At 39.3% G+C, this 16,220-nt stretch overlaps 1 protein-coding gene across 1 annotated transcript; it reads left to right on the top strand.

Moving 5' to 3' along the window:
* The first annotated feature begins 1,333 nt into the window (after positions 1–1,333).
* Positions 1,334–15,402, top strand: LOC100491227 (synaptosomal-associated protein 25). Its single transcript, XM_031891331.1, has 8 exons — positions 1,334–1,525; positions 5,770–5,843; positions 7,392–7,433; positions 9,928–9,976; positions 12,539–12,650; positions 13,319–13,444; positions 14,409–14,553; positions 15,031–15,402. The coding sequence occupies exons 2-8, from the start codon at positions 5,775–5,777 to the stop codon at positions 15,097–15,099; spliced, it is 612 nt and encodes a 203-aa protein (XP_031747191.1). The 5' UTR covers positions 1,334–1,525; positions 5,770–5,774; the 3' UTR covers positions 15,100–15,402.
* The last annotated feature ends 818 nt before the right edge of the window (positions 15,403–16,220 follow it).

Raw genomic sequence — 16,220 nt, forward strand, 5'->3', positions numbered from 1 at the left:
TTAGTAGCAGCTACTTGGCGTGGCTACTAAAATAGACAATACTGATCGTTTACTAATCATTTTCTCTATGTGTTTTTGCAGAGGCAATTCTCAGTATTGTCTATGGCAGGGTATTCTGGGGTTTAGTAACAGTATCTGCTACTAAGTAGCTCCATGTGTCTTTACCCTAAGGGGCAGATTTATCAAAATGTGAGTTTAGAGCTTAATACATAAAAACTCACCCATGTTTTATTCATTCCTATGGGATGTTAAGCATATTTGTCAATGGGTAAAAGTTAGAACTCACCAACTAATACATACACTTCTAAAAACCATATAGAAATTAATAGGACATGGATGAGTTTTTATTTGTTAAGCTCTAAACTTAAGTTTGCTCCTAAGATTCAGGTTTTTTTGTTTTGTGGTCTGTTCTTGAATACATAGTAATTTCTATTCCTCTGATTTAAGGTTGCCTCAACCTCTAAGGCCCGTTTTGGCTTAGTCTCTATGCCCCAATTTCCTTAATACTACTCACAAAGTGGGCATTTGCTGGGGTCTAACTGTGCTGTTTTTATTGTGGTTAAACCATGGGGGCAGCTGTGTAATCTTTATTCACTTTTGGTGCTACAAGCTTGGCAGGTTGCATGGGAGTGTGGGCTTGGGTATTACTTTAAATGGTTTGGTTTGCACCAGAGCTGCTGTACATGGTTCATCCAGCAAAGCTCCTATGGCAGATATCGCCTTGTTCTGGCATGGTTGATGCAGCAATTTCCATCTTGGTCAGCACTGACCTTAAAAGATCTGCAGGGCCAGGTGTGTGCCTTTTTACTTTCCTACCCCCTCATTGCTCTTGTATCTTCAATTGGGAGCCAAAGGGCCCAGCCTAAAGATATCGGCAATAGATTGGCTTTTCATAAACTGTTTTGAAGCCATTTACTCATATGCGCTTGATACAGTTTAGAATTCTCAAATTCTGTAATAAACTGGATTGCACAATTAAAATATGACTACACAGAACATGCATAGCCCAGACTATTATGAAGTGATACATGTTCTGTTTCAAGTGTACTTGTGAATACCAACCCCTGCCTCGAATTTCACAGCCTCCTCTGTTCTTTCTAATGTTCCTTAATGCCTTCTGTTGCTACTTATATAAAATATTCTATATTTTGCAAATTTAATTGCATGTGTCTTCTTCTGCTCATATGAATAACCCTGCTGCCCACACAGACACTGCACATTTCAAAACAGATAATACATTACCCTAGTAACCCTGCTATCTTGTTCAATAAAAACTCCCATACCCGCCCATTCCCTTCCAATTCTAGCCAGTACATTATTCTGTTTCCATGGTTATGTCATCTCTGACGTTGCCATGCTAACTGCTAGTTCTGTCTCGAAGTTGTACTTATATAAACCAATAAAAACATATATATTTTTGACAGTAGTTGCTCTAGCCAATAGGAGACGAGAAAAGGCAAAACCCAAATCACCCGGGAAACGTTCCTGAGTCAGTGCAGGCAGACGATCCTGATAGAAGACACAGGTGGGAGTGTTGCGCTGTGAGAAGTCTTTGTCACAATATTGTCGAATAAATGTCACAGCATGATCGAACATATCATGATATGAATGATTTCTTTTTTAAGTTGTGTGTGTAAGGAACTTGGATTGTTTTTCATGTTAAAGGGGGCTGCATTTTCCTCATCATTTATTTACACCTCCTGCCCTTCCAGATGTCTCATTTCTGTGTCCTTGTGATTCCCAATTTTCTCTCTCCATCCACTCTTTTTACTCTGAAGCTAGTAATCAATTTCTAAATAAATATATGTGTATATATATACAGAAACTTTTTTTTTTTTGCCTTGCACTTACTTTAACTTTGAACATGGTGATACCAATAGCATAATGGCAGAATGCACCTGTTGTACCCTTTAATAATGTAACGTATACGTTTCATTTACTTAGGAACATCAAATATGAGACTGGAGCTCACCACAGAAAAATTCACCCACTCTTTATTCATTACTATGAGGTTTTTAGAAGCATATTTATGCATGGGTAAAAGTTGATGTTCACCATTCGATAAATAAATATGCTTCTAAAAATCCCAACAGAATTGGATTTTCTCTGTGGAGAGCTCACATTTAAGTTTCCTTACTTTTGTACAACAGGGCAAACTGAATGCACATAATATAAGGCAGATTATGATAGAATTCATAATTGCAGTAGGTACCAGCTAAAAGAAGGAGGAAGAACAGTGCAAAATAAGAAATGTATTGCAACAGATTGCATAAATGTATATATCACACAGATATTGCAGTGGTGTAGCTAGGGGCACCAGCGCACATCTCTCCCTACTTGTCCCCCACCCCCATCCTCCGATGTCTCCTGCCCACCGCATCTCTCTGCCTGTCGGTAGGTAGAAAAGGGGCTGGGGAGGGGGGATTTTTCACTTCTACAGAGGACACATTCCCCATGGTCCAGGCCCCCTGCAATCGTAAGGTCTGCTTCCTCTACAGCAGGGGTGCCCAAGAGGTAGATCGCGGTCTACCAGTAAATCACTTTAAAGTTTTTGGTAGACCACAAGGCGGGATGCCATCCCACCACTTCTTTTTTCACCCAACATAACAGAGCTTTTGACTGCAGCCATACTGCTGTGTTGACACTTGTATAATGTTATGAGGGCATTAAATGTGAATTTGACACTGCATTTATATATGTTGCTATGTGTATTTAGGTATTAAAAATCAACTATTTTTTATTAAAGTAGATCTCATGATGGAGGCCAGGTGGCAAGAGTAGATCACAGGGTGACATAGTCTGGGTACCCCTGGTCTACAGTTACGCCTCTGACCTTTTTGTTGCTAAGCTCATGTTTTTGCTATTGATTACTAATCTAGGCCACTTTTTTTTTTTTTTAACTTGAAATTTTTATTGAGTTTTCAGGCTCAGGTATTTGCCAGAGTACAATCATTACAATAGGCTCAGCACAGTATAGTGCAAGAGGTATGTGATTATTCCCCTGGGTCGCGGTTAGAATTACAGTGACATTAAGGGCTCTGGCACACGGGGAGATTAGTCGCCCGCGACAAATCTCCCTTGTCACGGGCAATTAATCTCCACAAACTACCATCCCACCGGCAAGCATGTAAGTCGCCGGTGGGATGGTACACGCTGCGCAGGCAATTTGCCGAAATCGCGCTGCCGCGTGTGCCATCCCAACGGCGACTTACATGTTCGCCGGTGGGATGGCAGGTGATGGCAACTCGGGGAAATTAGTCGCCCGCGAACAGGGAGTTTTGTCGCGGGCGACTAATCTCCCCGTGTGCCAGAGCCCTAAACCCATATAATTACAAACCATTGGTCTAACAATAACTTAACAGTATCTAGGTAAAAGAGCATGAATATATGAGATGCAGTATATGGAGTCCCTTGCGAAGTAATGTAGTTGAACAAGTGATCTAGGGTTTGTATGCTTTACTCATATGGACCACAGTCTCTCCCATTGTGGGTGGCAGCCCCTAATATTGGCGGTCATGTATTCCATTTACCTCTTATCTTTTATTCTGAATGTTGTATTAGTAAGTTTGGGAGGGTGTGAGTTTTTCCATTGAAAGTTTATGGATATCCTGGCCACAGTCAAGATGGAATTTGTAAGTTTCTGTTCTCCTGCTGTATTATCTAGAACTGCTTTGCCCACCAGAGTTGTGTATAAATTTAGGTTGACTTCTGAAGACAGAAGTCCCTCAACTTCCTTCCACCTCTCTTAAGTTCTAATGTCCTTATTAGCTTAAGGTTGCTTTGTATGCAACAATTCTACAGCAGCAGTTACAATTGGCCCTAATTCTCCTGATCCTAATGCATCAATCTCCTCCCAAAGGAATACTGTCAAGGGAAACATGTTTTTTTTTAAACTCTATCAGTCAATGGAGCTTCTTCAGCAGAATCCTGCATTAAAAATCCATTTTTTGAAAAAAACCCAGTTTTTTTTTATATTTAATTTTGAAATTTCATTTCATGGGGCTAGCCATATTCTTGATTTCCCAGGGTGCCACAGCCATGTGACTTGTGCTCTGATAAACAGTCACACTTTACTGTTGAACTGCAAGTTGGAGTGATATCACAGCAGCCGATCAGCAGAACAATGGGAAGGGAAGATAGCAATGGGAATGGGAAGATAGCAGCTCCCAGTTGTTACCAGAATAGCACTCAATTGCAAGATATCCAAGTCCCACTTGTGACTCCTCCAGTTAAGTGGGAGTAAGAGAAACAAAAGGTTACCTGAAAGCAGTTTTAATATGTAGCACTGGCTCCATCTGAAAGCTCAGACTCACAATGCACTGAGATGGCTACCTACACACCAATATTACAACTAAAAAAAAAATACATTTGTTGGTTGAAGAATACAATTTTTTAAATGGTAGAGTGAATTATTTGCTATGTAAACAGTGTAATTAGACATAAAAAGTATACCACAAAATTATGACTATCCCTTTAATAACTACTAACCACTAACTTGTTACTAACAGTTCTTTCTCTCCTAGCACATGAATAGTTCCCTCAGTGTTTCTTCACAAAACATTAGAGTCTGGATTCTCAGAAATCTCACCTTACCTGTCAACAACTCATTTGTTCATTCACATCACCTGCTTGTCTGCCATTCTGTCTTCTCAGCGACTCATCCCTGCAGTGATCCCTCACTGTCTTTTACGGTGGCCATACATGGCCAATCCCATATGGTCTAAAAGACAAGTAGGTAGTATACACAGCACAGTCACTTTCTATTGTTTGGCATGTTGGGGAGACAGCCCAAATGATTAGAACAGCAGCAAGTGAAAAGTAGCTGTGACTTTTTGATTTTTCATCTGCTGATGTACCACTCACTGGCTGACATATCAATAGTACATGTACAGATGCCAGTTAGGATCATTGGCCAGCATACATATACCAAAAATCATTCTAAACTTTTGTTGTTTAAGTATGGCCAGCTTTACATTACTCTCTATTTCTGCCAAAATCTGATCTACCCATGTTCTAGTGCAGGAGTGGGCAAACTTTTTGGCTCACGGGCCACATTTACTCACCCCCGGGCCAGGGCGGGCAGGGCCAGGCCAGCGTTACGCCCCCTTCGTCTCTTTAATTCCGGCCCGCCAATGACACCAAGTCTCGCGTGATGAAACTTGGCGTCGTCGGCGGGCCGGATTAAAAAGGCCAAGGGGCCGGATGTGGCCCGCGGGCTGTAGTTTGCCCACCCCTGTTCTAGTGCAATGCTAACCAATCATAGAGTTAAATCATCACTGGTCTGTACACCAAAATACCTGGGAATAGGTATTCTTACACTCTGCTTTGGAATCTATAAAACAACATATGGCTAATATTACATTATGCTCACATTACCTTAAATACCTGGACCTAGAGTTTCTGCAATTATGTCCCCCTTGACCTGTAATTTAAAGTGGTCTTTCATCCATGAACTGTTTTTTTTTGTTTTTTTTTTGCATAATTATGGATGTAATTCTAAGCAAATTTTCATTATACAATAATCGGCAATTTTCACTGGTTTTATTTGTAAATATTATAACTGCTGACAGCAGTATATGTCTGGCTATTCATACTCTCTGCACTCCTGTCTCTAACTCCTGACACAATGTAGCAGAAGCTGCTCCTTAACTGATTCTGTTACATTGTTTCAAGAACCAAAAACAGAAAGGGTCTGCTGTTTTCCCCTGTTTGCATTTAGCAATAAATATTGAATTTATTAATATCCCTACCATTACGTGACCATTTTAGCTTCGATGGAGAACACAAGAAAATCTGAGTATGAACAGCAACTCAAGAAGCGCCTGGACAAGGTGACTGATGAGGTAAGAGCTACCTGGAGATGTAAAATATGTGGGTTCACTAGAGTTAGCTTTAAGAAGATAAGTGGATTTACTGCACGTAACACAGGCAGCCAAAAGTTGAGATCAAATCATAGTTGAGCTGACTAAACTATAATGCTGCCTGACTATCCATCTTGGTAGGATGTGGAAATTGCAAATGCACAAGTGAGAGGAGCCAGAGCTCTGACTCAAACTCATCTGTTCAAATCATTAAGCAAAGGAAACAGTACTATTTGGCTATTGGTGTAGATATCTATAGCATAAAATATCCAAACAGAGGCACTATCCCTCAAATAACAGGAGGGTCATCCAGTGTATGGTCAACTTACATTACTCTAATTTGTAGGAACATGTTAGTAATACTTAAAATCAAATTCTATAATTTTCTTTCTTTACAAAAATGCTCCAAAGACATCCCCGTCCCAGAGGAACTTACCCACTCTAACAAACTGGGGGCAGTGCAGTGCCTTTGAAAGGCTTATATGCCCCTGGCCCAAAATGACAAAGCAACTTGCACTACTAAGCACTGCCTGTGTGGCTGAGGAGGTTTTAGTCCAACGAGCGGGGGGGGGGGGGGTTACGCATTGCTTACAAGTTCCTTTCATTTACAGTAATGTGTCAGTATTGTTTTGGGTACAAATACAATTAACTAGTGTAAACAACAGGTTTATTGGCATAAATAATGATACTTAATGCTTAAAAATGAAACTAACCAACTGATTACAGCTGGGAATATAATAGTTGAATACAGTAGTGCATTATGCCATTAGACATATAGGGGCCGATTCACTAAAGGTCGATAAAACGAGTGCTATTTATAGCATGCGTTAAAAATTTTATCACTTCTTATTTTTTGCGACTAAATGCTCGATTCACTAAAAGGACACACGTCATAATTAAGAAGTGATATTCTTTGCGTTACTTAACTTGCGATGAGTGATTTTCTTGTGTTATTTCCCGCCGCGCGTGATATATTTAGATATTGCAATATTAGCACATGATATTATGCACGTAACCATTACTTTCTGAAAACTACTGTTCTGAAAATTAACATTTCCCTGAAAACTGGAGGATGCATCATTCTAGGGCCAACACATACTTGAAAAAATCCGACTACAAACTCCATGTTGTGTTGCCAAACGCTCACGAACCGCAATGTTGTTTAAGTACAGCCTGCCCCAAGTAGGTGTTAATATTCGCACAGATTAAAGCGATATTTTGCGCTTTTAACGCTTCATATGTGTTTGTGAATATTGCGTTAGTACTATTTCTATTCGCTAATTAATGCAATGCGTTAATAAATAATAATGCTTTGCGATGATGCGTTTTTTTGCGCATGGGATATGCGGATTAACACATGCAAAATGACTTTGATGAATCGGTACTTATTTATCGCATGCTTTTTAACGCAAAAAAAGCATGCAATAAGTGGTATCGACCTTTAATGAATCGGCCCCATAGTAAGTGAGAAGCGTAAGTGAGTAAGTAAGTAAAGCGCAATGGTATAAACTAAAACACTTTGTTTTCCAGTCTCTGGATGTTACAAGGAGGATGGTGCAACTTGTAGAAGAGGTGAGAGCTACACAGAAGACACATTAAAGATAGGTATACCCTGAAATTCTGGTCAAGCTGACATTGATGGAGTAAAGTTAGGTTTTATATGTCCCATTGAAAGGCTGAGAAACAAAGGATTTGGGAGTCAATAACATTTTAAATTTTGCATATTTGTGTTATTTGCTAGCATTAGTAAAACAGTTTGTTAAGTCTAATAAAGTTCAAAGCTATACATTGGAGACAGAAGAAAATTAGTCTTTTGTAGAGATTTCATCATCTCAACCTCAGATTGTGTAGGAAAAAAAATATTTATTAACCATATAAAATAATGGAACAACATCCCTTTATCAAGCTTATATTAAGGAAGATCACATTTTGATAAACCTTCTGGATGTAATTTATGAAGTTTAGGGCAAGTTTTGCACTTTGCATCTTACCTTGAAGCATGGCTCTTTGCCCTTCTAGAATGGAGCACAAAGACTTGCACCTTACTCTGTGTGGTGGGTGGCACATATGTATCCCTGGAAACCCTCCCCCCCCAGTTGTTCATCATGTGACGCACAAGCTACAAAGTGTTGGGAAACCCAGCGCTTATATAGACTGCACTTTGCACCTCTTGCTTGTTATTAAATCTGGCGTTACATGCAGAGGTCAGCTCTCATGGACCAATGTCACTGCACAAGTTTACACCCCCTGAGAAGTTTAGTTAGTTATAGGTGGGCCAGGAGGCTTCTATGCTATATGCTTTAACCCTAAACCATCCTATTTGTATCAAAATTTGAACTGGGTTTAAATATCACTGTTTTTATTGCTTACCCTTCTCTTTAGACCCTCTCCCAGTTATCTTCCTTTTTTAGACCCTTTCTCAGTTATCTCCCCAACTGTTGCCTGTTTTTTGGGGAACTGAAGGTGTAGTTTACCTTTAAATTAACTTTTAGTTTGATAGTCACATTGATATTCTGAAATATTTGTCAATTGGTCTTCATTTTTTTGTTATTTAACTTTTTGTTTAACAGCTGTCATATTTGGAATTTCAGCAGCTAACTGGTTGCCAGGGTCTTATTAAGCATAGTAACCAGGCAGTAGTTTAAATAAGTGACTGGAATAGGAATAGGGCCTTAAAAAGATAATGAAAAAAAGGTTCAGTAACAATAAAATGATAACCTTATAGAGCAATAGTGCTTTGGCTGCTGCAGTCAGTGACTCAGATGTAAAGAAAAACACTATATAAATATATATATATTAAAGACTAATTGCAAAGTCACTAGGAATTAATCATTGTATAAAATACTAAAAGTTAAAGTAAAGGTGACCCACCCCTTTAAGCCCTAATCAGAAATAAACACACACACACAAAAAAACAGTAAAGACTAACTGCAAATGGTCTTGGAAAACTACTGTCCAAGTGGGTATCTGTCACAATCTGATAGTATTGCAGCAGGACAATGACCCAAAAAACACCCAGAAATGTTTGAATGTTTGAAACCAAAATGCTGCACTGTTTTGAAATGGCCATCTAGAAGTCCAGATCTAAATCCCATCCAACACTTGGTTTGTCACCTTCAAACTTATTTTGTAGAAGGACAATTATTTTAAAGTCATTTGTGTAAGTAGTAGATTTAGAAAATCAGCTCTCAATATGCATCTGAAAATTTGCCAATGGGATAAATCTTTTGATTTATGAAGACAAATGATTACTTGTGATTCTTGTGAGCTGTATCGTTCTTTCAAAAATGTCCAGTGGGTATGTAATCATCTGGCACATTTATGGCCATTGCAGATTGATATTATAGGTACCATAGTTGCTTTGAAGCAAACCAAACAAAATCTTTAAACATTAACAACAGACAAAACAACTAATGTCCATTGTATATGGTCATGGTATATGTAATCTGGATGTCTGTTTTTTGTTCACTGAACACTCACATCCCAATAATCACACAAAACCTTTTTATCTAACAATGTCTGTAGACGGATGGCCATCATAACAAGAATAACATGTAACTGGTAAATCCCTCTGTCTTATCTTTAATAAATACATTGTTGGCCCATAATTTCATTACAGAAGGTTGATTTTTTGCTATGGGGTAAATAGACTATTGAGCCCCTCCAGGAACTATGAAATCTATTTGTAGTAGATATTTTCTCTGGGGTTTAAAAATGCATGGACATTATAACCTGGCAACTGGCCTGCAGGTCTTATTTAAGTAACCAATGTAAGGTATTTGCACCTAGCAGGTAGCAGAGAGTAGTGTACTGGGTGGAACAGCTAATTTAACTTTGATGCAAAACTGCAAAATAGAACTTTGATGCAAAACTGGTTTAGAGCTCTCTATTGGTGCATTCGCCTGTGCCCACCACTTAAAACTGATCTACAGTAGATTCCCTATTGCTCATTTATCATGTTCCTGCCTTTCAAACCATCTTGCAAGTCTACTGTAAGAACAACTTTACATTAAAGATATTAATATGGGTTTACTATTGATATTATTTGTTTCATTTTGTATCACAGAGCAAAGATGCTGGAATTAGGACTTTAGTGATGCTGGATGAACAGGGAGGTGAGATGAATAAGCTGCTGTATGAAAATGATGTTAAGAACAAACTATAGGAAGGGAAAGGCAAGACCGAAAATAAGTGCAGTGTTACCTGTTGGCTAAAGAATGTACTAATGATTATGATCTGTTTGTATACTCTGACTCTCACAAACCTGCTCCCGTAGCCATTCTGCTCTCACAAACCTGCTCCCGTAGCCATTTTGCTCTCACAAACCTGCTCCCGTAGCCATTCTGCTCTCATAAACCTGCTCCCATAGCCATTCTGCTCTCACAAACCTGCTCCCGTAGCCATTCTGCTCTCACAAACCTGCTCCCGTAGCCATTTTGCTCTCACAAACCTGCTCCCGTAGCCATTCTGCTCTCACAAACCTGCTCCCGTAGCCATTCTGCTCTCACAAACCTGCTCCCGTAGCCATTTTGCTCTCACAAACCTGCTCCCGTAGCCATTCTGCTCTCACAAACCTGCTCCCGTAGCCATTCTGCTCTCACAAACCTGCTCCCGTAGCCATTCTGCTCTCACAAACCTGCTCCCGTAGCCATTCTGCTCTCACAAACCTGCTCCAATAGCCATTCAGCTCTCACAAACCTGTTCCAATAGCCATTCTGCTCTCACAAGCCTGCTCCCGTAGCCATTCTACTCTCACAAACCTGCTCCCGTAGCCATTCTGCTCTCACAAACCTGCTCCCGTAGCCATTCTGCTCTCACAAGCCTGCTCCCATAGCCATTCTGCTCTCACAAGCCTGCTCCCATAGCCATTCTGCTCTCACAAGCCTGCTCCCATAGCCATTCTGCTCTCACAAGCCTGCTCCCATAGCCATTCTGCTCTCACAAGCCTGCTCCAATAGTCATTCAGCTCTCACAAACCTGCTCCCGTAGCCATTCAGCTCTCACAAACCTGCTCCCGTAGCCATTATGCTCTCATAAGCCTGCTCCCTCCTAATAAAAAAACACCCACTTAAGATGTTCTAAAACCCCTTTCAGGCTTCACTTTCTTTCCACACTATAATCTCTTGGGGAATGTCACTAACAAAATAATCATTTCTTGGTACCCCTTTCACCTTAAGGCCCAAACTGCATTTTGTGACGGTATTATTCAAAAAGTATCATATTTCTGTTTTTCCTTTAGAATACCATTAAATATACCATTTAGTTGTTATTCTTATTTCTTTCTTTATTGTCTTTCTTTTTTTCTTTTTTTTTTCTTTTTTTGTTAGGGTGAAAACACATGGAGCTACTAGTAGCAGCTACTTGTCGTGGCTACTAAAATAGACAATGCTGATCATTTACTGATTATTGTCTCTATGTGTGTTTTAGCAGAGGCAATTCTCAGTATTCTCTATGGCAGTATATTTTCTGCCATTTAGTAGCCATAAAAAAGTAGCTCTGTGTGTTCACCCTTATTTAAGGGCAAAGACAAAGGGGACGATTAGTGGCCACGACTTTTAGGGCTGTGACACACAGGGAGATTAAAGGAACAGTAACACCAAAAAATTAAAGTGTATAAAAGAAATTCCAATATAATGTACTGCTGCCCTGCATTGCTACAACTGGTGCGTTTGCCTCAGAAACACTACTATGGTTTATATAAAGAATGCAGCTGTGTAGCCATGGGCGCAGCCATTCAAAGGAGAAAAGGCACAGGCACATAGCAGATAACAGATAAAACACTATTGTATTCTACAGAGCTTATCCGTTATCTGCTATGTAACCTGTGCCTTTTCTCCTTTTTTCCAGCTTGAATGGCTGCCCCCATGGCTACACAGCAGCTTATTTATATAAACTATAGTAGAGTTACTGTAGCAAAAACACAACTTTTACCAGTGCAGGGCAACAGTATATTATATTTTATTTACTTTAAAGCTCTTTAATTTTTTGGTGTTACTGTTCCTTTAATCGCCGCACGACAAATCTCCCTTGTCACGGGCGACTAATCTCCCCAAAATGCCATCCCACCGGCTAGAATGGAAATCGTTGGTGGGATGGCATATGCGGTGTCGCGATTTGCAGAAGTCGCGGAAGTTTCCTCTCAAGGCAAATTGCAGCGACTAATCTCCCCATGTGTCACAGCCCTCAAGGGTGAAGACACACAGAGCTATTTACTAGCAGCTACTTGTCACAGTTACTAAACGCCAAAAAATACCCTGCCATAGACAATACTGGGAATTGCCTCTGCTATAACACATGTAAATGATCAGCATTGTCTAGTTTTGTAGCTGTGACAAGTAGCTGCTACTAGTAGCTCTGTGTGTCTTCACCCTAAAACCTGCAATCGTGGCAACTAAAATCTAATGGCGGTGACTAATCAGTGCAAAATGTACTGCACTGTACAAGTCACTTCAACATTTCAGCATGGCAGTTAGTTGCTGCAACTGGATTTTAAAAATTGCATTGATGGATCTATCTGTCTTCACCCTTATACTGATGTTCTTTGGGTTTTTCTTTTCACCTATGAGCTGCATGTTCAACCTATGCCATACCATAACCACTTACTGTGCAGCTTTTCCTTACTGTTTCCCACACCAATCAATCCTCACTTCACTATGCTCCATCTTTTATATCCATAGAGCAGCTTGATCGAATCGATGAGGGTCTGGACCATATTAATCAAGATATGAGAGAGGCTGAGAAAAACCTGACTGATATGGGGAAATGCTGTGGGTTATGTTCCTGTCACAGGTAAGTACACAGAGCAAATGCTTATTATCTTGAACTATAATAGCAAGCTTTAATCATTCTTTCACTTAACATCTTTTTATGTTTATCACAATTTGCATATTACTGATAATTTAAAAAGCTTAACAAATACCCAGTATTGATCTGTACCTCAGTGGGTATTAATAGGTACCCCCAGCTGTGTATCACAGTTTTATGCCAACTGCTCACCATCTCTGTGTTGAAATGCAAAATATTGCAAACTCAAAAAAGTATCTTATATGGACCTAAAAAACAGAACAGTTGATCATTACTGAAGTAAACACTAAGCAGTGATTGATACACAATAAATAATATAAAGGAATAAATAAGGAATAAAATAAATTCAACCATTCACTACATAGATCCAAATCTAACCTACTAGGGGCAGTAGCCCTGAAACATCATAAGCTTTTACCTGTCCCAGTTTGTAAAATCAGTTGTGCTTGGCCTGTGTACAGTAATTAAAACCAAGCAATGGAATCCACAGGGGACTTAACTGGCCACTAGCCTTTACTCAGACTTGGGATGGGCTAGTTATGCAATATACTAATATCTTTTTTTGCTTGTCTTTTACATCCATTTTTCTTCTGTTATATGCATTCTTCCCTTCTGATTTCTTCCTGCTCCCAATCATCTTTTCTACCATGAAGGCTAAAGTGCAGCGCCACATACAGGGCAGTTTGGGGTAATTCACATGATGGGATTATTTCTGCTCAGCCTTCTCGTGTTGCAGATGAAAGAGAGCAAATGATGATGAGTGGAGGATATATTAGGAGGTAAACACGTTGAAAACAGCCTTGTATTAGTCCTAATTATGGAATTAAAGGGTTTAACCTGACGAGTATCTCTTTTTGCTGCCTCAGTTATTGTCAGTGGAAAGAATACCCTGTTGATGTTTATAGTTTATCGTTGTTTTAGTTTTTATAAAATGTTTGCATAAGGTAGGTCATGGCCTGCAATTGTCACACCAAAGCTGTCAACCTTCATAGAAACAGGGACAAATATTTCAGCTGGCCAGATTTTATAATACATTTAATTGAGAGCTGGGAGTGGGTTTGATATATATCATAAAGTCTGGTGCAGCAGGTGTGATGTTGCTCTCCCCTTACTGCTCTTCCCTGCTTTGATTGGGTTAAGGGGGGCTGAACTCACTAGCGTAGAGAGCCACTCAGGCTGGCTATATTTGTTTTGGAGACTGAAGCAGTACAGACTTTGTGCAGTCCCATTATTTGTATAATGTAGAACTTCCTGACCTAGGACCCTTCAACAGCAGAACAATGACAGCGGCTTTTGCAACAACAATATTAATGGTTACCCCTACTGTCTCCATCTTGCTCTGCCCCACACTCTACCTTTATACAAATGTTCCCTGCAGGGCCCCAAGGCCCTAGACAAAAGCTTATGGGTGCAGAACTCAGCATAACCAATCTGGGGATAGTACATCTTTTGAAGAGGAGGGCTAGCCCAGGGGTGGAGGTGAACAACTATAATGACTGTGGGTGTCAATCAGCTTGGCACCCACCAGTAATTTAAGTTTCCTTCTTTTTTCAACACATATCTTTTTTTTAATATGGAGCACCACTTTAAAGAGATTTAGTGCTTAGTCCATCCCTCATATTTATGTGATGCTAACCTTTACTCTTGTATACTTAGTAATCTCGATCATAAGAATTTTCACTGCAGCTTCTAGAATGCTTCATAAGTCTTTCCTGACCCTAAACTATCGATGTCTTGCTTCAGAGTGACTAATGATGCCCGTGAAGATGAAATGGAAGATAATTTGGCTCAGGTGGGAAGCATTCTGGGTAACCTCAGGAGCATGGCCCTGGATGTGGGTAATGAAATTGACATTCAGAACAAGCAAGTTGAGAAAATAATGGAGAAGGTTAGTACATAAGATGTGTGGCAAATCTGTAGTCACAATGGAATTATAGAAGGAGTTTAAAGACAAAAAAAATCAGGAATACATATATAATGGATTTCAGTTAGAGCACAGACAAGGAGCTAAATCATCCAAACGTATGCATAGTCTAGAAATATAGTTTGCAGTCCTGAAATCCCACTCACCCTATTTTTTAATAGCCCTTACCAAACACAGCTCCTACCCTATCTTAGACTACATGTATTACCTATGAACCCATTGCACATCATAACATTTTCTGCAGTCTTTCTGTTCCTAGCAGTCCCACTATTTTGAGATACTTTGTAAATTTATATATATAATTTAATTTACTTTTATCTGTGTTTCTACTATATCCTTTGGCTACATTTACATTTTTTCTTATATATACAAAGTAGATGGCATTCTTTGCTACTGTCATGGTAGTGGACAATTACCTGTCAAATATTTGTACTGCTTCAGGTTAAAGCAAATGAAGATCGCATTAAAGATGCCAACACTAAAGCCAAAAAAATTCTCAAGAGTGTCTGAAGCTAAACTGTATCTGTTTGTGGAGGAAAAGATCTACATTCCTGTCACCTCGCATTCTAGAAGTAATATTAATCATTTTGTATTCGGAAGACCTGTTATACTTCACAACTCTCTGCTACATATCTTAGAGATTCAACAGACCTCAATTCTGGACCTCTGTCCCCCAGAACAGTATTCATTCAGTTGTGTATTCAGTTGTAATTATGCCCCAAATGAAAAGCCTTATCTATACAACACAGCTTACAAAGTGTTCTCTTGTGATCTTTTTATTCCAGTCCTCCAACTTTTTATGGAGCTTCCTTTACCTAGTGGTTGTATATATAGTGTATGTATGTGAGTGTATAGATTGGTAGGTGTGGGTTAAGTGTGCTGGGTTTACTTGGATGGGTTGAACTTGATGGACACTGGTCTTTTTTCAACCCTATGTAACTATGTAACCTAACACATTCTTGCATGAAACCGACTGTATATAGCTCTCTCTCGAAACACTGCCTCACGTGTCCAGCTCTACTATCTGATTGTTTTCTGATTGGATTCTCCTGTAACAAAGATAGCTTCTATTTTGTTGTAAATTCTCATGCATGGAGTCAGTACAACTGTCATTCTCCTCTTCTGCCATTCTAATTATCTCTCACTTGAGATTATCCACTCGCTTGTTTATTTTTATTTTCATCCATACAACACAAAAGCAAGCAAACTCATTATTTTATCCATAGAGTTTTCAGATTGCATTTCAAGTTGCCCATGGGGTGTGCTGAATTATTTTCGGATTAGATAGGCTACTTGTAAACACTATAATACAAGTGTGTGTATCCTGCAGAGTACAGAGCTTTTTATGTTTACAGTGGCTTTGTGTTGCTGCCTACTTGGCTACCTACTTTATAGTATAAGGCCATTAGTTACAACACAAACTCAAACCTGATATTTCTGCTATCACCTTACTATATTTACTGTGTAGCTGTAATTTCTATATATATTACTATATGTCAGTTGTTTTTATATGTACATATGCATGCACATGTGTTCTGTGGGTATGTAGTTTCTTGTGCATGAGAGATATGAGTACAATATGTAATTATGTGTTAAGTGCCCTGACTGAGTAAGACCTGTTTTTTAAAAGC

The sequence above is a fragment of the Xenopus tropicalis genome, chromosome 8 (assembly GCF_000004195.4).
Source record: "Xenopus tropicalis strain Nigerian chromosome 8, UCB_Xtro_10.0, whole genome shotgun sequence".
Lineage (NCBI taxonomy): Eukaryota > Metazoa > Chordata > Amphibia > Anura > Pipidae > Xenopus > Xenopus tropicalis.